Genomic DNA, 21,983 nt, shown 5'->3' on the forward strand with positions numbered 1-21,983 from the left:
TGATTTCTGTAGAACAGCGGTTTTACTGACGTAGTGTCAATTTATTTAACTCATTATTGGGTCTTGCAGGACTTTGACTGTAAAAAGCAGTGTTTGTATATTTCGTAGGGAATTTAGATCCTCATATGAACACAGAGCTTTAATCCGGCTTCTTCCATGACAGACAGAAGGTGAAAGGTTAAAATGCTAAAACAGAGAAACATTGCAGTATTTGACCACCCTTCTTGGCAAAGTCTTGCTCTCTCGCTCTCTCTAGCAGCCTGAACCAAACCACAAACATCTCTCAACGTGTCAGAAAATAGTTTTCTTTTGAACAGCTTCTTGTGTTCCTGTGCTTCCTTGGATTTCTCCTAATACCTTGACAATACTGACAAGAAGAAACGATGAATCTCTTTGCTGCAGAAACCACTTCCATATTTCTTGTCATTCCTTTGATTTGGAGTAAAGCACTTTGGATTTCCTTTCCTATGAATGATGGCATACAGATAAACCTGGCTCGGTAGTGTTTAGGTATGGTGCAGTCACTGAGCGGAAAAAAACCACAAGATTTGAGTTTCTTTGTGGTCGGATTGCGAATGATTCTGGTATCTAGATGAGTACTCGGTGCATTTCCCGAATGTAGCTGTTTATCAGAAACAATGCTGACCTTTCCACAGTGCCAACAGCATTCTGCTAACAGGTCAGAACAACTGTAAGCCTTCAGTTATCCATCACCACCTCCTGTTTCATCTGAAAGCATGATGTTGCTTCAAAACGTCAACCAGTGCTGGTGTAAAGCTCAAAAGGTGGATCAGGTTCCGGTGAAATGGTCCATGGAAGGGAGAATCCCTGCAGAGACAGAGGAGTTAGAGAAGATGACGGGTGGATCTTTTTCAAGATGAGTGGATGTTTGTACCTGGCGACGGCCGACAGAGAGTTAGCCTCACTTCAGCTGGGGAGTTCTTGAACAGCTTTAGCACTTTCTGCACCAAGAGATGAACAGTGGCTTACACAGATATCAGGGTTCACTGAGGCTCATTCATGAAGGATATTTCACAACTTTTGAAGTTAAGTACAATTGTACGGCGATAAGAAACAACTGTAGTTTCTGCTGCAGATAACTCTCTTGCTGTCTTCATTTAGCATAAACCTGAATGAGTTGGTCATTCTGGCTCATTATGTAATAGAAAAGTAAGCTAAGTGTAAAATCTGTATTAAAAAAACATTAACTTAAACCATTTAAAGTAATTATGAGTTTTATCATTTATGTCTATTATTGTAGTGGTGTAATAATTGATCCAAATGCAGAGAGGAAAAATGAAAAGCAAACAGTTCTTAGTAAAAACTAAGAACTACAAACTTAAGATTACACAGAAACTAAAAGGACATTGACATGATTAACCCTATACACAAGGAGCCAAGGAAAGAAAGAATACAAAAACTAAATTCTCACCTACAAAAGCATGAGGAATCTTAAAACTAATTAGTTAAATATGAAAAACAAAGAGTGACAAATCTCAAAACAAAAAAAACAAAACGCCAAAGATTATGAAAGTTCCTGTTTCACACAGGAAGATGATTGGTGGTGCACCACCTCCGATCTTAATTTCCTCTTTAGTTGCCATTTTAAAAAAAATTTCCACGACATATAAATGTGACGAAAGGTTAATTAATGGTTAAAGAAAGTGCATTTGTGTAAATCGTGATGACAGCTTTGAGACTGGAGTTGTTTTAAAACAGGACAAACTTGATGACTCTGGCCTGCTTCTGTTAGCTTCTGAACACAGACACCAACACAGCCATCGCTTCAAATGAATACCTAAAAGTATCTAGTTAACAACCATTTACAGTCATGACAACAGTAACAAACAATTTAAAAACTCAATTTTACACATACTGGATAGGACAGCTCCTTTAGCGACTGGCCGTTGATAGCCAGCAGGACATCTCCCTCCTGAATTCGGCCGCTTTGCTCCGCAGGCTGGCCAGGGAAGAGCTGCTTTATCCGGACCAGGCTGCTGAAGTCCTTGGTGGGTGGGTCCATCTCACACATCAGGAAACTAAATCCCAGACCATTGACGTCCTTGGTCAGAGTCACCTCCTTGACATTTTCTTGGGGTTTTGGAGGAGGAGGCAGGACAGTGAAGCAATGTGATAAGGTCAAAGGTTGTGTTGGAGGTTGGATAGAAGAAACGGATGTGGGAAAGAAAGGACAAATGAAACCCAAACAGTAGCTGCTTGTCCATTACAAATGTGCTCTTTTTTGTGTGATATTTTGCTAATGTCGGAAAAACACAGTTTTGTAGTTTAATACTGAAGAAGAAATCTAATTGAAGTCACACGTGAGTAAGCTTGTTCACGTGATAAGTCAAATAAAAACATGGCAGTGATGGATGTAAACAATTACATGATGATGAGCTCTAGCACTCATGCGGCGTTTTGACTTAAGAAAATTGTAGTCGGCCATTTTACAGAAGAGCTATGGATTCAACAGTATTGAATGACGAACTAAACTTTTGATGATGCCGTGAGCGCTCCGATGCATTTCTAATGGAACTGATATTATCCCAGTAAAGGCTGAAACGATATTTTCCTTGATGGATGCAACTCATTTAAATGCTAAGTAAGACATAACATTTCCATATCATTGCTCCTGCCACTGCTAATGGAAGATTATATCATCCTTTTTATTGCATCAACATATATCCTAAGGCTCTGTCCACACTAACAGACACTTTGCTTTCGTTGCATTTTCTGTATCATTTACAGTTTGATAGAGTGAGTCGTAATTTCATAGCTCAGTGTTCTCAATAGAAAATATATAAGGCAATATGATAATTCAACATTGAGAGTGAAATACATTTCACTCCTTCTGGATACAACTGAAATTAGAGCCATCTGTGGGCAGTTTGGGCTTTTGACGGATATTACAGATGTATGACAGACGGCTTGTTGACGACTAGTAAACAAATGTTGCTGTATGTAAAAAATTCAAATAACAATCACACTTAGCCTTTCCAATAAATAGATATAAGAACTGCTATGACATTAAATAAATTAGCATTTGTGGTAGTTAGCATTGGGCTCTAGGGCTGGGCAATAATTCAATAACAATGCATATCACAATAAAGGCATGATAAATATCAATAGATAATACGTCCAATATAATGTTCAATAATTCCACTGAACTCCAATTCAGGAATGCACAGCATTCTGGGAGACGTAGGCAGAGGAAAGGCATTTGCAACTAAGCTAGGTTGACGGCATCAACTAACCCACTCACTCTTTGGTTACCTAGCAACAACCTATTGAATGACATGTTTTAGGTTCCATCATCGTACCTCATAACTTCTTAAAAATAAAAAAAAAAACAACGGCATGGAGTGAACGGAGAAAATGAGTGCAACAGCTTGAGAGGAAACTGGATAAAGGAGGAAAGGTTACATCATCAGTTGGCAGTATTTCAGATATTTAAAACAAACAAACAAAAAAACAATCAATAACTATAGATATCGACTGATATGAAACACTTGTTTTCCAGCATATTGTCCAGCCCTAGGTTCTAATTACCATAGGATCAATACTGTTTTATGGACCACTATGGCGACGCCCCTGTGGAGGACAATATATAAAATGTCACACTTGTACTTATTTAACTGGAACTGACTTTGCAGTGGGATCTTAAGAGTTTGTGAACATGAAGGTCTTAGTCATCTGAAACAACAGAAAGAAGACGGTTCCAAAATTCCTCCTCAACAGCCGGAGAATAACTATTTGAGGTTATTGCTGCTAAATGTGGTTCTGTTACATTTTACAATCAGTGTACTGCTAGTTATCTAATATTTGTAATGACTTCAGACTTTTTAGTGCTGTGCAGTTCAGTCCGCTGGTCCTAACCTGCGTTGAAATGTCCTACCATCAGTGACGAAGCTGTAGTCTCTGGAACGGTCAGACCTTGTGCTTGTGGGAGAGCTGAGGGATGACGAGCTGTTGAGTCTCAGATGGCTGGTGGTTTGACAAGCTCTCTGATTGGACACCGGACTGTCTGTGTCAGCAATCACAGAAACTTTAGGCAGGCTGACTGACTCCCGTTTCACAACAAAGTAGACCACCTAGATGATAGAAGAGCAGAGGAATGAATAGCCCTCACAAGACAGATTTGAACATGTCATATGAAGATTTCTGCAACCAAATCTATGTCTGTCTTTGCTAAATAAGGCCTAGTATTTTAAGCATATTTGGCCACTTTTGTAAAAAAAAAAAAAAAAACTGCCTTAGAAAAGACGGTCATGACCTTGAAGCATTTTGTAGGGAGTACGGTGTGCCAGTGACAATCCTGACAGCTATCCAGTCCCACTATGAACAAAGAGCTGTATCCATATTCTAGTCAGAATCTTAATCCTGTTCCTGGGGCATGTTGGACTCCACCAGGAGGGGCTTCAAGACCCTGAAATTCATGATCAGAATCTCAAGGTACAGTCCTGGAGAGGAGGGTGTCTAGTTTGGAAACCTGAAGGGCTCGTCATTTCTTTTTGTGGATTTAGTAGTTCTCTTGGCTTTCGCAGGCCATGACCTCCGTCCAGTAGGTACTACTACAGCATATTGCAGTCAGGTCTGAACTGGCCAATGTTCAGAATCGGTTCCTTCAAGTCTGAGGCAATGGTTCTTAACTGCCAAAACATGAACTTTTCTCTCTGGGTTTGGGTCAGCGATTGCCTCGAGTGGAGAGCACGTTGGTGTCTTGTTGATGATTGATGGTGCAAGCAGGAGAAGATAGATGGATTGGAGCTCTATTTGCTGTAATGGAGGCGTTGCATAGCTCTTTGTGGTAAAGAAAAACTGAGCCAAAAATTCCCCATACTCATTATCCTTATTACCAGATTTTGGATAAGTGGGAGATGATGAATGTATTGGTGGGTCGAGCAGAAGAATTGCAGATCTTTGGAGTGCAGTTCAAACCCATGCTATTCCCGTCCATTATGCTTATCAGTTAAGTTCAAAAACCTTGACCAGATCATGATTATTACATTGGAGATGGTATCAGAATCTCTAGGCTTCATTTTACTGGGACTTGTCCCAACTGAAATGTGTTCTGCAAACATTTCCAAAATTAGCTTTTGATATACCAAACTTCCAATTGTCATCTGCATATGCAAGTTCTTTGCTCTCATGTTGTCCTTTACCTCCCCGGTTTTACCCAGACACTCCACAGCCTGCTGGTAGGTGAACCCATGAAAGTTAATCCCATCAACCTCCAAAATTCTATCACCTGTAAATTAAAAAAAAGTGAAAAATGAAGATGGAAAAACAGTCAGACTGATCAGATTTTACACATTGATACGTTTGAAACGGAAGTGTGGTACCTGTGTGTAAACGTCCGTCTCTCTCTGCTGCCCCTCCTGGAACAAGACTCTTGATGTAGATTCCCCCGTTTTGAATGTTAGTGTTTGCTCCACCCTAGTTAGTTAAGAAGAGGATTTCCTTAGTTGCATTCATGATATGCTGAGTCATTTTATGTACTTAGCACCTTATAAGAGCAACTACATATATTTACCTAAAGTGGTAAATATAGACTTTAATTAAAAACATTCTTGTCATTCTTGTCAAGAGAGTCATTTTTTCATGCTAATTGGTTATAAGATGAACTTGTGTTTTGTCATACATGTTTCTTTTTCCTGCTTGGTTACAGTTGTGCTTTAGATTCACTCAACCACAGTCATTAGGGTTTATACAGAAACTTTCTAAATTTGTAATATTTAGTTTGAGAACTATATTTCCTCATAATACATATTTAATACATCATTTATAGATTAAAACTAAGATTTAATAATGTCCTTATAATCTGACATGCTGTATTTTGTTGGTGTAAAGTTCTGTGTCATGCTCTGGCTCAGTTTTGCTGAGTTTATCAGTGTGGATGAGCCAACCCTTGGCATCCCCATCTAATCCTGTCAGACCTCAGATGTTAATCAGCTTAAGTGGAAGAGTCTTTGGGGCCCACTGCTTCAGATCAGGTGCTACAGTTGACCATTCACTGCCAGCATTGAAAGCACATTTATCAGAATGACAGGTTTTCGAAAGTAAAGCTGGAAAACCGCCATGCGTTGCAACCTAAAAACTTGCCAAACACTCACAGAGATGCTGATGCCCAGATTTCCAGAGATCTTCTTGAGCTCCACAGAGATCTCCTCTGGCCCCACACAGTTCAGAGATGGAGGTGTAGGGCAGCCGTCCTTAGGCAAATAAAACACAAGGACCTTGTCATTACATTGTGTATTAGTCCAAGTAGTAAATAATGAGAATATCCCAACAGCAGAAAAGATCAAGATTTAAGCCAAAATGTTTGAAGGGAACACAGAAGCAACAAGGAGAAAAGACAGTTTTTCAAAAATACACACCTTAAGGAGTTGACTGAATATGAATACAAATGACATCATGAAAAGGAAGAACTAAGTGTAGTTTGAGTTTGAGTGTTGTCAGTGTCCTCAAAAAAATAATTTGATATCTACAGTAAAACTAGATGAATCATGATGAGCAATGTGTCATTCATTTAGAGTGAGATTTTCAGCTGCTTCCATCCACTGCCACTGTGTTTTTCACAGTGGCTTAAGTAAGGCATGGTACCAGACATCTGGAGAAATAGAGCTGCTGATACCCATTCTCATTGCAGCGACAATGCTGGTCAGAACTGGAGCAAATATGTTATGATTGATAGAATTTTAGTCTCTGAATTATACTTTTTGTCACAATAGGTCACTGTTGTAAAAAAAATAAATAAAAAAAAAAAACAGGTAGATTAGGCTTGTCATAATTTTATAAATTTTCACTTTATATCATATTATACTTTTGTATTTTATGGTTTAAGTAGCCATTGTGTTATGTGCTGTTGCTCAGGTTTGGTGTTCCATCATGTTTTCCTTTTTTTTCTACACTAATTTACATCAAGTCATTTTCAGTAGAATAGAATATGTGTTCAGCTGAGGCTTGTTTGTCAGATTTAAAGTATCTTTTAAAATAACACTTATGCAGGTGTTAAACTTCCTCTTCATTAATCCCAAATATGTAAATTAAAAATGGTTTTTAGTGGTCTGATGTAATATTCCAATTTAAATTGTTGTCTTCATTAGCTGTACGTTGGAAAACCATAACAGGAATAGAGCCTGAAAACATCAGTCTTTGTAATTCATTTATATCATAAGTTTCACTTGGTGAACCGAGTTACTGAATTAATAAAAAGAAATAAAATATGTCCACTAAAATGGCTCTACCTGTGTATTGGGGGCTCGTACGTCCCGTGGGACGTGCAGCCTGTTGGAGGCTTTTGGTGTCATCATGACGGAGACAATCTCATCCAGGCTATCGTCTCCTGAACGTCCGTCTGTCATCAGTGTAGTCTGGGACCCATATTTTCTCAACACGGGAGAGCGAATGCTGATGGGACTTAGTGGGACTGTGGAGATAAAATCAAAACTTCATTCTTTGCTTTTCTTTTCAGTACTGAGACGTTTTGTTTATTTATTTTTAATGCTTTAACTAGAAACCAGACTTGATTTAGTATCAAATAAGTAATGAAATGCAAGCAATACATGTTATGTACAAACAACCCAAGGTTTAGTAAATCAGGTAGAAGGGGTATAGGGTTATAGATTAATTTTTCTACTTTCATATTAAACCACAGTAGGTTTTTGTTCCAGCTACAGCTGTTCTGTTTGAACTAAGCTAGCCCGGATGCTAACTAGATTAGTAAGGTCAGCTGTCGTTTCTGGCTAGCAGACAATCATCATTTACCAAAGCAGAGTTACTCATCTGAATCCATGAAATGTTTTTGTGGAAAGGGCTATTTTCAGACAGAATTGCTTTAACCTTCCTCTATTCTTTCAAAGTGCAAATGCGCAAACTAACCGAAGTAAACATGCTAACTGAAACCTAGACGGTCTGTTTCTTTATGTGCTCACTTTCTTTATATTCCAAAATTATGATATTTAATTCAAAGTGAAACGGCAGAATTATGACTTTAATTTCAGAGTTTCTTTAGACTTTTTTTATGCATAAAAAAAGTCTAAAATATACAAATCAAGTTAGGACATACATTTTTTGAAGATATACTTTAACTATATTAATTTTCAGAAATACATTTTTGAATGCTGTGTGTGTTTACTTTTAGGCAAACAGCTCAGTGTCTGGCAAACATGCTAACTGAAAACTCTTAGCTTTTTAAAATTATTTCTTTGAATTTATTTCAGTTTTAAAGAAAACTTTTTTTTTTTTTCAAATATATTTTCTAATGTGTAATTTCAAATTTCAGTCGAAGTAGCATGTATGTTTTCTCAGTTATATTGTATACTTAAAAAAAATTTCTGGACATGACTGTGACTCTGTAAACATGATAACTTGACAACAAATCAAGCTAGCAAGTTGTCTGTTAAAGATGCTACCTAACGCCTATTCTGCCAGTTAATCTAGAGAAATTGTATTGAATTTATTTCAATTAAAAACAGTTGTATTTTTTTTCTAAGATATATTTGAATTTGTGACTTGAATTATCATGTAGGTTTTTTGAAGTACCGGTATATAGAAAAGCATTTTTAACTGCCTGTGTTTAAGCTATCAAACAAGCTAGCAAGGCACCTGTTCAACATGTTGACACTTAATCTGCTACTAAATTAGTACTGAAGAAACTGTTTTGAATAGATTTTCCATCCAGATAGTTCCCCCAAGATATTTTTATTTTATTTTGTCTCCAGAAATAGAAAGCCCACATCAAATTATACATTCTCAGTTATAGGGTGTAGCCTTAATGCTAACAAAAACTCCCACAATTAAAATGACTAAAGATAAAAGGGCAAACTCGAACAGTAAAGGATAGAAATGAAACAAATATCTAGTAACCATTTTACATCGTGTTAAAATATATGCATCTGTGGAGTAATTACTCAAACAACACTGAGACAAAGAACACCAGATGACTACTAGCGCTCTACTATTGATATAGAGCACGTGAAGCACCTTTAGGCTGAGAGACAATGAGCTGCACTTCCTCAGGGCTGCCCTCCATGACCTCTGCTGCCTCGCTAAAAGTGACGCCCTCCAGGCTGACATGGTTCAGGGATATCAGGCGACCCCCTGAAGGCAAAGGTCAAACATTAAAGGGTGACCCCACCAGAGCATGCGGAACACAATCTTTGTCCTTCTGAGCACATGACTTGATACACACTGCCCACAGTCATTCATCAAAGGTGTGGAAGAATTCAATAAGTAAGATTTAGACATTAGAGCAACGTTTAGAGACTAATTGTTTTAAAAAAATAAATAAATAAAAGGCATCCCTACATGAAAAGAAATCTAGATGATACATTTTCAAGTATTATTTAATGTAGAATGAATATGCTTTAGTATTATAGGCATGTACCTGGTCTGATGCGTCCGTCCTTGTCTGCAGGTCCTCCAGGCACAATGGAGGCAATAAAAATGCCCAAGTCATAGCGGCCTATTGCGTCCTCTCCGACTATAACTATACCTGTGTAAGTACAAGTTACAGTTTAAATAAACTGGATAAAATGAGACATTAACCGTTTTTTTTTTTGTTTTTTTTTGTGCTCACTGCCTGATGTCAAACTGGACCAAACGTTTCCTGTTTCAGGTCAGTTAAAATTACCAAAAATGAAATGCCAGAAAAATTAGATTTTGATGACAGGCTGTTTATTATGGAGTGAAAAGTGCCAAATTACACTAGATAAGTACCTTCTGTTATAATTATTTTAATGCGTCATAATTTTTTTTTTTTTAGACTAGAAATAAATACAACACTATTAAATATAGAATTAATTGTATGAGTCTCGATTAAATGTATTGACTCCATTTTAAAAACTACATATTAGTATTTCATGTCTGGTAAATTCTTCATGTTCTGGAGCGCATCATGAATGAATTTAAACCGTCAACTTCACACATCAAACTCAGTGGGCGGGATCAGGACTGCTTCTGTTGACATGTTGCAGTGTGACATCACATGAGCAAGACCCCGCCCCCCAGCTTCCTGCTGGAGGGCAAAAAGCTGCTCGCCAACAATGATTCCCACCGGTTTTACCTGTCAAGTTGTCGACATTACACACTAAATTTTAAATGTATGTGTAATATAGAGAGTGAAAAAGGGATGCAGTGTTTTGCTAATAATTGTCAACACGCCGACAGCTAGTATTCACATTGTAACCCTAGGAAAACATTTAGCAATAACTAGGAGTTATAAATTCTAGGTTATATGCAGTGCAGAGTGATATCCTTACCCAAGCCTAGTTTTGGGTCTTTCTTCAGCGAAATACAGACGACTTCCCTCTCCGAAGGAGTGCCCAGTTTAGGTGGCGTTTCTGTTAGACGAGTGATACGACCAACCATTAGCCAAAAGGAGAAATCGCTCTGAATGAGTGAGGAGACACGAAATTCTCTTGAAGGGGAAACTACTGGCTGACTAGAACAGAAGCACACAAGCACATGAAAGCTGGGCTGTAAGTGTGAAGACACTGTGCCTCGGGCTGCTGGGGATCCGGAATGGGCCTCCGATCCACTCCTCTGGGAACAGGATGGAGAGCGTAAACCTGTGCTGCTGCGCTGGCTGCTGGAGCAGGTGCTGCTATAGGAACACATGAAGGAGAGAGATGAGAAATAAATTTACATAAAATAGTTTAGATGTTGTGCATAGGGGGAAGTCATGTTTTCAAGAGGAAAACAAGCAAGTACATTTCATGGTTTTCTGTGGAAAGCATCTATACATTTACATTTATACATATTAATTTTTTGCACTTCAGTTGTTTCATCCTAATTAAAGTGTCCAAAACTTGTTGATCTTTTATCTGTGACTTGTCATTTCATTAGCTGAAGTTGTTAGCATGTAACCGGTAAACACAGGCAGTTGTTACAGAGTTCTGCTGAATAAACAAAGTACTGAGTTTACTATGTTTCCATTATGCTTCCAGCCGTTTCACCAAAGAGACTCTTTAACCTCTCTTTGCTATCACTGTAAGAAAAACTATAATATAACTATAAGAAAAACTATAATAAATAATCAACGCTTAGTCTGGTGGTGATGCATGTAAAGCCTGGAGACCCACCAGACTTATAATACACTGGCGGAAACCCTGATTAGTACAAAAGGTGAAAGAAATACCTGTGATGTTTCACACGGGCCTCGATTCTGGCCGTGACGTCATCACACAGTTTGGTCAGAGACTCTTTCTGTGGCGTGGTCAGGCCGCTGTCGTCCTGGGGCGTCTCGGAACACGAAATGGATTTGAGCTGGCTGCTCTGAGCGCGGCACACAGCTGCGTACTGCACAATGTTGTCCTCTGGACAAAGATGCAGAGGTTATGCTTGCTATCCTCTACAGCATGCAAGAGTAGCGGCTGAAGCGCAGAGCTTGCGGTGGAATGTAGTCCCTTCTGCTAAATGCGTGCAATGAAACTACAAAGAAAGTCTGGCAGCGGACGTCTACGCAGCCAAACCTTACCTGAGACCAGGCTGTGGCTTAGCTGCCGGGAGCTCATCTCATTGTTAAACTTGTGCTGGGCAGAACAGAGGTTACACAAGTACTTGGCTATCCTGGACTTCTCTGTGATGAAGACGTATTTCTTCCGGCTGCCGCGGCACTCGATTATAAATTTTCGCTTCTGCAGATTCATAAAAAAGGCACGTTTTAGACCGCGAACCGAAACATGTGAGAATGTCACGTGCCACTGTGGAGGACTCTCTCACGCTAGAGGAGATGGTAGACGTCTCCCTCCAGAAGAAGTTCTGAGCAGTGGTCCGGCAGCCATCTTTAACCTCGTAGACAATGACACCTTTGGCACAAACTCCGAGAACAATCTCTCCATCCGAAGGCCTTTTCTCCCGTATCACACGGTGGAACAAGACGCCGTATTCAGGCAACTGCTGACAAACCTGCAGAACAGAACAGCCATCACTTGTAGAAGCGGTCGATGGAGCATCGTGAGTTTTATTGTTTCTAAGTATTTTGCTACCTTCAGGAATTCAACCTCTGATTCATCTGTGAGCATTTGGGCATTATTGGCATGAAGTCTCAGCAGCTCTGCCTGAATGTAAGGCAAGGCACGTTTCTCCATCACACTCTTGGAGATGTACTGGTCAGGTCGGTAGTAGTTTCTACCATACACCTAAACGGAGTAGAGTACAGGCTTTCACAACATATTACATTTCATTGTGTATACAACACAATGATTACTACACAATGCATCTTTATATGATGAAAACGCAACTTCTTTTAATAGAGAATTCTAATAGGATGATCTGGGGAGAGATGTGGCAGGGGCTAATGCAACCCCCTACAAGATGCCACCATACTATATCATAAACTGGCACTGATTGGAATGTCAATGACTTGGACTATAGACATCAGGATTTAATTCCTGCCTTACAAATGTCTTCTGTTTTTACTATTTTGCCTCACTTAAATGCTTTAAATCAGGGGTTTTCAAAGTAAGGGGCGTGCCTTCCCTAAAGAGTTCTTCAAGTGAAGTATGAGAAAAGGAAACAACTAAACTACAAAAACCAACTGCAAACATTTAACTGTCTTCACCAAGCTTATGCCATAGACAAAAATAATAGATTTTTAGAATCTAAGGCTATGGTGAGTAAAGCTAGGTTTATAGTTGACGCATTGAAGTAGGCTTGAGAATATTGGCGCCAACCCCTTATGGCAAAAATAAGGAAAACTATAGACGTTAGCTTCTATGGTAGTGCCAAAACTGTTTCCACTGTGTATGTTAATTCAAATTAAGGTATATTTGATGTTTGAACCAATAAAATTGACTCTTAAGAATTTTTAGAAGGGGTCTCATTCACGGATATTGGCTATTCATGGGAAGCCCAGGTGCCTAACCCCTACAATTACTGGGCGGTCCACTGTATTGTCATTCTTCTTTAATGTACAACCTCAGGCATGCAGTCTCCATACTCTGTCTGCAAGGCCAGACCTCCCAGGTACAGAGCAGTCTCCTCATGGCAGGACAGTCTGTCTTCTAAAAGGTCCCTCCTAAGCTGGAGGTAGTACTGATGACGGGTCTGTTTGTGCCTAAGAGAGGAAACCAGGGACATTAAGTTACTCAGGATCAGTTGGGAAACTTTTACTTCCTCTATTGGTAACTCCTGATCTTTTCCAGCAGAAAATCAACTGGAGCTGTAGGTCTAGCACGCATAATTAGAATCTTTGAAGTATTTCCTGATCATGAGAGAAAGTTTCTTCTACTAGTGAATCTATTAAGACTTGTCACAGGAAACTATTTTAGTAAACCGTAAGCTGGAGCACTTGCTATCAAGTGTCTACCCTCACCAATAATAATAAAAAAAGAATGTCTTACAAAAGAAGAGAAATGTTGTTCACAAAGAATTTGATCCTGAAGAAAAGGACAAAAGTTGTTGTAGGCACTTTCTTCCAGCTATCTGGAGCCACTTTGGAAATCTTGGTGTCATTATCAATGAAGAAAAACTCATTATCTGACCACAGAACAGAGACAAGATCAGAGAGACTTGGTAAGTGGCTTTACATAGAAAGACCAATTCAACAGGTAGTCACAGCAAACCAATCGCTTCAATCATTTTACCATCTATATATGCAAGGCCAAAATAGAAGTGTTCCACGAGGTTTGAATGAGCCACGATCATGTCAAACACATCCCCTCCTCTGGTTTTCACTTCACACTTGACCAGGATGCTTTGACCATTTGGCATCACCACACTGAGCTCTCTATGGGTGGCTGGAGACTTCCCTTTTTTTGTCTAGGGAAAGGGGGCAGAGGATTAAACTTGACATCCAAAAAAAGCAAAGATGCTTGAAAGTAGTTTTGGAGAGCATGGACTTACCAGGATGGATCCAGGCAGCTCCAAAACGACAAGGGGTTCCTCTAAAACTCTGAGAAACTCAGGACCCATCTCCTACAACCCAGAAAAGAAGGGAGAGGAATCTCTAATAGGACATAATAGATGCCATTTAAATAAGAGTTCAATTTATTTTTGATACCGTAGAGCATGAAATGCTGCCTCACTTTCATTTTCTTGTCATTCAAACTCATTGTGGACTCGAACTGCGGGAGGGATCTTGCGCTGGTAGTTCGATTGCCATCCATGTACGGGCTGCAGTGGGTACGGTTCAGATGCTGCCAGCTGGGATAACTTTCTCTGAGCCGACCTCCCGAGGGAATCCTGGGGTAAGAGAATTTTCTAGCCTCAGTTGGATAGGAGATAACATCTGTCACTTACGAGATAATGGCTTGGAACTAAATATATCCATGAATTTAGCAATACCATAGAGAGTTTGTGTTGTATACACTCATTGAATACTGTATTTGATGCACCTTGTTAGGTTGGACCCCCTTTTGCATTCAAAGCTACTTTAAATCTTTGTGGCATAGGTACAAGGTGTCGTAGTCGGACACATTCTTCAAAGACTTTGGATCACATTGACATGCTAGCATCATTCGGTTGTGCAGATTTGTCAGCTGCACATCTATGATGCTAATCTCTCATTCCACCACGCTCCAAATGTATTTAGTTAAACTGAGGAAAATTCACTGTGGATTACAGTGAACACATTGGCTAGTTTTATGCCTCTGGTAAGGCACAGTCCCACCAGTGGATGGAGTCATTTGTTAGATCTTATTTGACACGTGTTTCCATCTTCTGCTTAGTGTATTAACTCTTTTTCAGAAAAGCCAAAAACCACCTCCAGCAAGGATAAACCCTCCCCCCCCCCGTTTTTTTTTTTTTGCAAGACTGAGAAGTTATTTTGAATTTTTGTTATTTCCATCAACCATTTTTAATGTGATTTTTCAAAATGTGCATAAAAACTCATCAGTGGAAACACAGTTGATGCCAAATCAGTTTCATATGGTCAGAGCTCACGTAGGCTGTGACATCCAATGACATTCAGTGGATACTAAGAGGCCCAGCATGTACTGAGAAAATATCCCACACACCAGTAAACCACCACCAAGAAACACAAGGATCCATGCTCATCTCAGCTAGAATTGCAACTCATCAAACCAGGCAATGATTTTGTCTGATGTGACAAAATCATTGCCAACAATCTTCAGTTCCTTGTTGTTAGCTCCCACCCAGTGTTGATTTTTACTGTTACCGTCTTCTTCAAGATTAGACTTGACTTAGTTAAAACCAGTAGTTTACATACACCAAATAAAAAGACATGCACATTCTTTTTTTCCTCACTACCTGAACCTGAAGCTAAATCAGACCAAACTTATTTTGTTTTAGTCCAGTTAGAATTATTAAAATGATTAATAAATGTATTTATTCAGTTGATGTAGTTCTTCTGTTATCTCAAACCAGCCTTTCCATTCAAATTTGACCTCTGACACCAGTAGATAAGCTATTTCTAATAATCACAACTGATCTGTTTGGTACCAACCACAATGTTCTCTACCATGTCTGGATGCCTAAGTGCATCCTGAATGCACTGGAGTTGGAATATCTACCAGGTGTATCTATTAAAACTAGCTATATTTTACCATACTCAATATTATTTAGATTAATAAATGAAAACAAGGTTCTACTGACTGCAAAGGAATCAAGATTTGCAAGGATTTACTCCTCTGATTATACCTCTGAGTGCGTTTTAGTCAGCGTAGAATATATTTGGACTCCTTACCCTGTAGTATCAGCTGGATACGATGTTCCTGAAAAGGTTCTGTGGATCTTCTTTTTTAGGGTCCATGTCGAGTTACTGAAAGATCCTCCTGAAACACACATTAGATTAGTAGTTGCTTTGGCAGTTTTGCATCTTATACATTAGGTTCTGGTGCTGTGTCTGTTCTAAATAAGCTTAATAATTGCATATTTTGAAAAATAGACTTATTAGCTTCCTGGCTAATAAATTAATAGTGAAATTAACACCCCCAAACTATAAACATCAAGGTGCCCCATATACCATTAATTTAGACACACTTTTACATGTATTGTAAAACAAACATGTTTCCACCGCAGCTCACTACTGTTGATGCGAGAAGAGGCCATATTGAAACGTGAAGTTAGCTACTAGGGGTTATAACTTTCACCGTCTCACTTCTGTTTTGCAGAAAAGCTGGACATTATTTATCATATGATTTTCCAATGAACAGTCAATATGTTCCGGACTTTGGAGTAAGCACTTGTCTATCAAATCATGGTGCAGGAAGCCCTCCTGACCGTTTTTGAGTTTTTAAATGTCGCCACCGTCTATGCGCTGGACCTTCAACGGTTCCAGTAAGCCAGCTTAAAGACGCGGTGCAGAGGGAAACGGCTCGCCACAGCTTTTCAGCTTATGCACTAATTAAAGAAATTAGATGGGACATTCTGAGGCACTTTTAACTTGCTTAGCTTACTGAGCTGTTTTCCCTCAAAATTGTATGTAAAGGTTGGAACTATCCCCCCTGCAAGGTGACTACTTTGTGTTTAAATTGCTCTTGCAACATCTTGGGTTAGCATTTTTTCTATTAGCCTTACTATTTGATATTTTCTTTGAAAAGATAGACTGTAAAAATCAAAAGACCGTGCTACTCACTAGCACCTTTATCAAAAGACAAATATTCTTAAAACAATGGCCCTTAAATAAATACCTCAGACTAACGGATAAAGCTAACGCTAAAGCTAAAAATATTAAACGAGAGTGAAAAATGTATGAAAAACACATTCTGAAGTATTCCACTCTCTTATTTAACATTTTTAGCTTCAGCGTTAGCCGTTCAGTCTGAGGCACTTATTTCTACTTAGAGGCTGGGTCAGGTTTAACTTTGCCATTCTTAACACGAATCCACACTTACTACTACTGTTTTGTTTTGCTCTTTACAGACACCAGCTTTCACAATCCTGTTTTTCTTTGTCTTCCACTTTACAGAAGTCACTGAAAATTTTCTTTTTGTCCAAAGATATCAGTAATTTTTAAAAATAGCACAATATGCATATAAAAAAATAATGTGTAATTTAAGCAAAATTGACAGCAACTGTGGTTTCAAGAAAGTCAACATAGAAATGGACCTCATCAATTTAATGCAAATGTTTCAGATTTTTGATTTGCCTAAAATGCAATAACATAGCATTCATTTTGTGGACGATCATTTGTAGATGCATCTGCAACTAAAACATTACTTCTAACATCAAAATGTGAAAAGCTCAGCCCTTTCTGCCTGACTTAACATCAATACAGTGTCTGGTGATTGTGTTTTTGGATTAACCTATTCATGATTACATAGCAAAATATGCTTAATATGAGATTTTATGTAATTTTTTGCAGTATTTTTTCCAGGTAAAGTTAACACTAGGCTTCTTGAGGAGTTCTGAGCCATTTTAAATGCAAATTGTATATATTTTTGTACAGTTTTGGCTTAATTATTACTCTGACTTTATTTCAGCAAAATTGCCTTTTTTGGGGTCTGTATATTATAGTTAACAATAATCGATAACACTAGTTGATGATTATTTCAATAATCGATTCATCACGATTAATCGTTTCAGCCCTACCCGCAAGGACTTAAAGGCATCCTGGTTCCATATTCAGAAATCACATGTATGAAACTTTGTCTTTGGGTTGCTACATAGCAACACTTAAACTCCAGGTGATGATTCCAGGTGGATCAAAGTTCAACTGATCAGTCCAGAGTTCAGATGAGCTTTCACACTTTCCCAAGCAAAGTGGATTATTTGAGGAAACGGACTCTGGTCCGTTTAAATCGGATCAAACAGCTCTGTGGTGGAAGTGCACCAGTAATAATTATCTGTCTCCATCAAGGAAATACTGCTTTTATTTACTAATCAAGCCCTGTTGGAATTTTTTTTTTTTTAGGGTTTCTACCCAGATTTTTGCAAATATTATTTAGCTGTACTATGCATCTTTGATTTTAGCAATAATCTACAATGTCTTTTGTTTCTGTACAATTACTGGTATCTATCTGCAGCTGGGTTTCCATTAACCGCAAAATTGCGCAAATTGAAACTATGAAAATAAATTTGCTAATGAAAACACAACAATTTCGATAAATGTTTTTGCTCTAATACAAAGTGGTTTTTCAGTCGTATCAAAACACGTTTTTCACATCACACTAGTCACATGATCAACAGCCACATGTTACCACTGGTGAAAACAACAGGAACTAGAAGGAGAATTATGTTTTTATTTTTTCCAGACATTGCAGATGATGAGCACTACCACCATCGCTGAAGTAGTTGGAGGATCATAGCACTGCATGTTTTTTAATGACTTATCACGTGAACAAGCTTATTCATGTGTAATTTTCATTTAATTTTTCATTTAATGGAAACAACGTCTTTGCAAAATTGTGTTTTTTTGACATTAGCAGAATATACTCAAAGACTGACCCACATTTGTAATGGAAACGCAGCTGTTGTGAAACTGTTTGTTGAGAACTTGTCATGGAAAAGCTTACTGTGGACATATTTAGTACTTTGCTTTGCGAACAGTTGTATTAATATCTGTGTCTCTTGGCAAGAAAGCCAATAAGCACACTATTGAAAAAGACAAACGATGTCAAACTTCAGCTCAAACAAATGGGATGAGCTTCTTACTGTGTAATCTATCCCTGACCATCTGACTGCGGTCTGTTAGCTGGGATCCGTTTTCAGTCATGGCCACGTGATCGGCCTGTAGAGACAGCACGTTCCGGCTCAATTAAGCAAGCAAAGAACTGCTTTTACAGAAAAAACAAAGAGGAAGAAAATGCGACCACTTGCCGAGTTTCTGTAGACATCCTCTACCAGCTGCCTGATGAGGCGCTCTGGGGATGGCAGCATGGAGGACTTGTGATGGAACTCGCAGGTCTCCAGCACAGTCAGGAGGTCGGTCCTCCTCACCGCCATGTCCTCACACATGCTCAGCAGCAAACCCTCCAGCTCTGTGCTTATCTGGACTGGCTGAGGAGAGGCCAGCAAAACCCAAAACTGCTTAGAGAATGGAAGACAGCGACCGGGATGAGAAGAAAAGCAGTGAAGAACATACCTGATTCTGAGGAAGGTGATAATCAGCGCACCAGTAAAGAGTCATTCCCAGTGAGTATACTACCACCTGAGGGTCATACACACAATACTGTTTTAGACATTTTATTCAAAAATAGGTACAGTTTTTTTTTTTTTTTTTTTTTCACAAAAGTTGTGCTGTGGGGAACTATTTCAGATATTAATGGCAATAAAAACTGGGGAGTGAACTTCAGAGCTTGGCAGAGGAACAACGAGAGGCTTCAAGAAGCTAAAAAGCTGAAGCTAAAATCCACAAAGCTAACCAGAGTACAAAAGCACATTATTTTATTTTATTTGCCTGAGCTATCTGCCACAGAGCACAACGGAGTTGTAAATTTCTCTGTAGAACATTATAATTAAGTAAAGAATAATTAAAATGTAAAAATGACTGCTGTACAGAGTGCTGTTATAGTTGGCGAACAGTGCTAACTGTGCTAATTGCTAATAGAACATGTTGAAAACAGCTTAGAACATCCCACACTTGAGTATTCTGAACTTTTGGGGAGTTCTTCAAATCTCTTATGTACACATATGGTTATTACATCCCTCATGAATAATTAACTGTTCAAAGCTAAAAACATAACATTTCAAACTTCACTAAGAGGGAGGTTTCAGGTTTATTCTTAGTGAGGTCAATACCTATGAACATTCAGTCTGTGTATCAATTTAGCAGCTCATTAGCATAATGTTCATACAGACATAAAAGGATTCTTCCTAGGGGTAATTATGTACGGTAGTTATTTTTTCTACATGTCGTACTGTGGTGGTATTCAGGCATACCACAGCTTGTTGCTAACATGTACCGGGGCACTAAGGTTAACCAGGTCTTCACCCAGGTTAATAACCAACAGGAACTTTAGTGATTTTTTTTTTTTTTTGTAAGCAGAAGAAAGGTTTTCCCGCTCTCAGACCTTTTCAGCAGCAGCCCTGGTGGAAGGAGTGAGACCCTGCTGGACCTCGGGAGCTGTGTAAGAAGCCACGTCTTCACTTCGTGCGCAGCTCTTGAAGGCCAGGCTCCCATTGGCTGACAGTAGCACTGAGCCAGGGCTCAACACAGTACACATATTACCTGGACCTAAACACAGCAGACCACAAACTCTTTACCAAGACATTGTTACACCAACCTACAATCATCTAGTTCATCTAGTGCGCTGTTTCAACCTTTTTCTATGAGTCTGCAGATTCTTACAAACTGTATGTTTAAGAAGGTACAGTTCTCGTATGTGTAGGTTTGTACGTGGTCACCTTTTTTGGAGATGTCCAGTAAGGCATCAGCGGTGGCCAGCAGCAGACACCAGACCTCGTCCTCTTCCAGTGGTGAACCCCGGGCTTCCAGCACCTCCGTCAGGGTCACAAATGTGCCCATCCTGCTGCACATGGGCTACACATGCAAAAATGGCACAAGGCTATGAATTAAATGGTCTGGACCGTTTGCATTGAGCACAACCATACTGATACATTTGAAGTTTTAAAAAGGTACCCTACACATTTTGTTCACCAATAAGCCTACGGTTTAGTAGGATTTAAAGAGAGAGAGGCTGGAATAAATCCAACACTAATTCAACATTTAATTCTGCTCATCTTTTCTCTGAAATAGAAACAGATATTTACCGATGACCTTGTATTGTGTGCGAGAAATGCTGGATGAGGAGACATTAGAGGATTAGTGATCAACGTAACTAGATTAATCAATAGAAACAGCAAGAGGCTAACAGTTTTCAAAGATTAAGAAAATAAACCCTGAAGGGATCGTCCCGCTGTACATGGACGGCTACATTAATCTGTTTTACCAGCACCCACTCAGTCTGCTCTGTACTTTGGGGCACTAAGGACAACTTAATTACATCTAAATACCTACAATTTAATTTCCTATGCTGTTTGTGTCCAAAGTCTGCCTTTAGATTTTTCAACTTGAGATAAAAAAATCTACTTTATATAGCATTTTCAAATCAAGTGCTTGGCTTAGAAAGCATGCAATTTGAAACATTAAAGTGTAACTAGCCCCAAATTATAATTTTTTTGCTAATAAGCTAAAGTTATTTAGGGTGCTCCTTCAATGGAATTTTTTGTAGCAAGTAGGGCCACAAACGGATACGTTCAAAGTACAACCAGCTGATTGAGATCCGACTTTATCAAAAGTATCAACGTTTTCCGTTTGAAAATGTTACGGAAATGTAAACCCATGATTAGAAGTTGTAAATGCTCTAAAAGGTTTGAAGAGGCGGAGAAAAGAAGACAAATGAATTCGGTGAGCTAAGCTGGGTCGGTCCGGCTTTATTTTTATAGACTAACCCACCACCTTACATTCAGCAGGTGAATTTTCCACACTGCTTTCTGATTCTGCCAAAGACTTCAATAAACACCTTGGGTCAGTATTTTCTCACCTGATACTGATGTCCGAATGGCTTGAGGGTTAGCTTACTTAAACCTCAGAACCAAGGTGCCATGCAAAGGAAGTCTACCTATTGGGTAGCTGGCTTGTCTCTACCACTGATGCACAAAGGCAAAAATAAATAAAGCTAACTAGAACTTTAAATATTATATAAGCTAAACAAAAAGTTGAGGTACATAAAAACTTTGTCTCTGCATCAAGCAGCACATCATTCTCTGCCATCATTCTCTTCTTTAGCCAGCTTGGTTCAGAGACACTCGATGTTCAGTCCCATTAGATAGCTCTGAAAAAATAGAGTTCACAACTTTTCAAACCTCTTTTGCTCAGATGGCAGAGAAGAATCTGTTTGAAAACAAGCACAAGATAAGCTAATGGTGTCACTGGGTGGAGGTTAATGTAAAGCAGTCATTACATTAGTTAAAAGACAGATGACACGCCATCATGTGGTTGCAGGACGTTCGTATTCGCACACCTGACCAATCACACACCACATCCAACAGAGCTCTGTGCAAAATGGTTCCACCTGAGCCTGGTGTTAAGAAAGGGGAGGAGGACGCCAAACTCCTGACGCAATGTTTTATCGAGC

General features: G+C 39.0%; 1 protein-coding gene across 2 annotated transcripts; it reads right to left on the reverse strand.

Moving 5' to 3' along the window:
• Nucleotides 1-695: 695 nt before the first annotated feature.
• frmpd2 (FERM and PDZ domain containing 2) lies at nt 696-20,383 on the reverse strand. Of its 2 annotated transcripts, XM_088000872.1 has the most exons (28): nt 20,251-20,383; nt 19,917-20,080; nt 18,989-19,054; nt 18,724-18,903; nt 18,559-18,634; nt 15,650-15,737; nt 14,133-14,187; nt 14,031-14,057; nt 13,849-13,920; nt 13,590-13,764; nt 13,347-13,482; nt 12,922-13,060; nt 11,991-12,143; nt 11,725-11,910; nt 11,480-11,639; nt 11,141-11,318; nt 10,503-10,603; nt 10,263-10,343; nt 9,389-9,496; nt 8,986-9,102; nt 7,248-7,429; nt 6,114-6,212; nt 5,343-5,436; nt 5,163-5,248; nt 3,896-4,091; nt 1,877-2,091; nt 896-962; nt 696-828 (listed from the first exon to the last, which is right to left on the reverse strand). In XM_088000872.1, the coding sequence occupies exons 1-28, from the start codon at nt 20,381-20,383 to the stop codon at nt 791-793; spliced, it is 3,372 nt and encodes a 1,123-aa protein (XP_087856998.1). In that variant the 3' UTR covers nt 696-790. The 2 variants fall into 2 exon arrangements, with proteins under 2 accessions (XP_087856998.1, XP_014853441.2); XM_014997955.2 differs by having other exon boundaries at nt 10,503-10,606; nt 14,031-14,187.
• Nucleotides 20,384-21,983: the final 1,600 nt, after the last annotated feature.

This window comes from Poecilia mexicana, unplaced genomic scaffold, assembly GCF_051168715.1.
Source record: "Poecilia mexicana isolate PSO_F unplaced genomic scaffold, ASM5116871v1 scaffold_19, whole genome shotgun sequence".
NCBI classification, from domain to species: Eukaryota; Metazoa; Chordata; class Actinopteri; order Cyprinodontiformes; family Poeciliidae; genus Poecilia; species Poecilia mexicana.

What these genes read in the sequence shown, in the direction of transcription:
- frmpd2 (XM_014997955.2), bottom strand. Translation starts at nt 20,383, where the DNA reads ATGTGCAGCAGGATGGGCACATTTGTGACCCTGACGGAGGTGCTGGAA. An exon ending in AGACCCAAAACTAGGCTTGG is followed by an intron (nt 9,497 to 10,262) that starts GTAAGGATATCA and finishes GTACTTACACAG; the next exon opens with GTATAGTTATAGTCGGAGAG. An exon ending in GTCTGGGTAAAACCGGGGAG is followed by an intron (nt 4,092 to 5,162) that starts GTAAAGGACAAC and finishes TCTATCATCTAG; the next exon opens with GTGGTCTACTTTGTTGTGAA.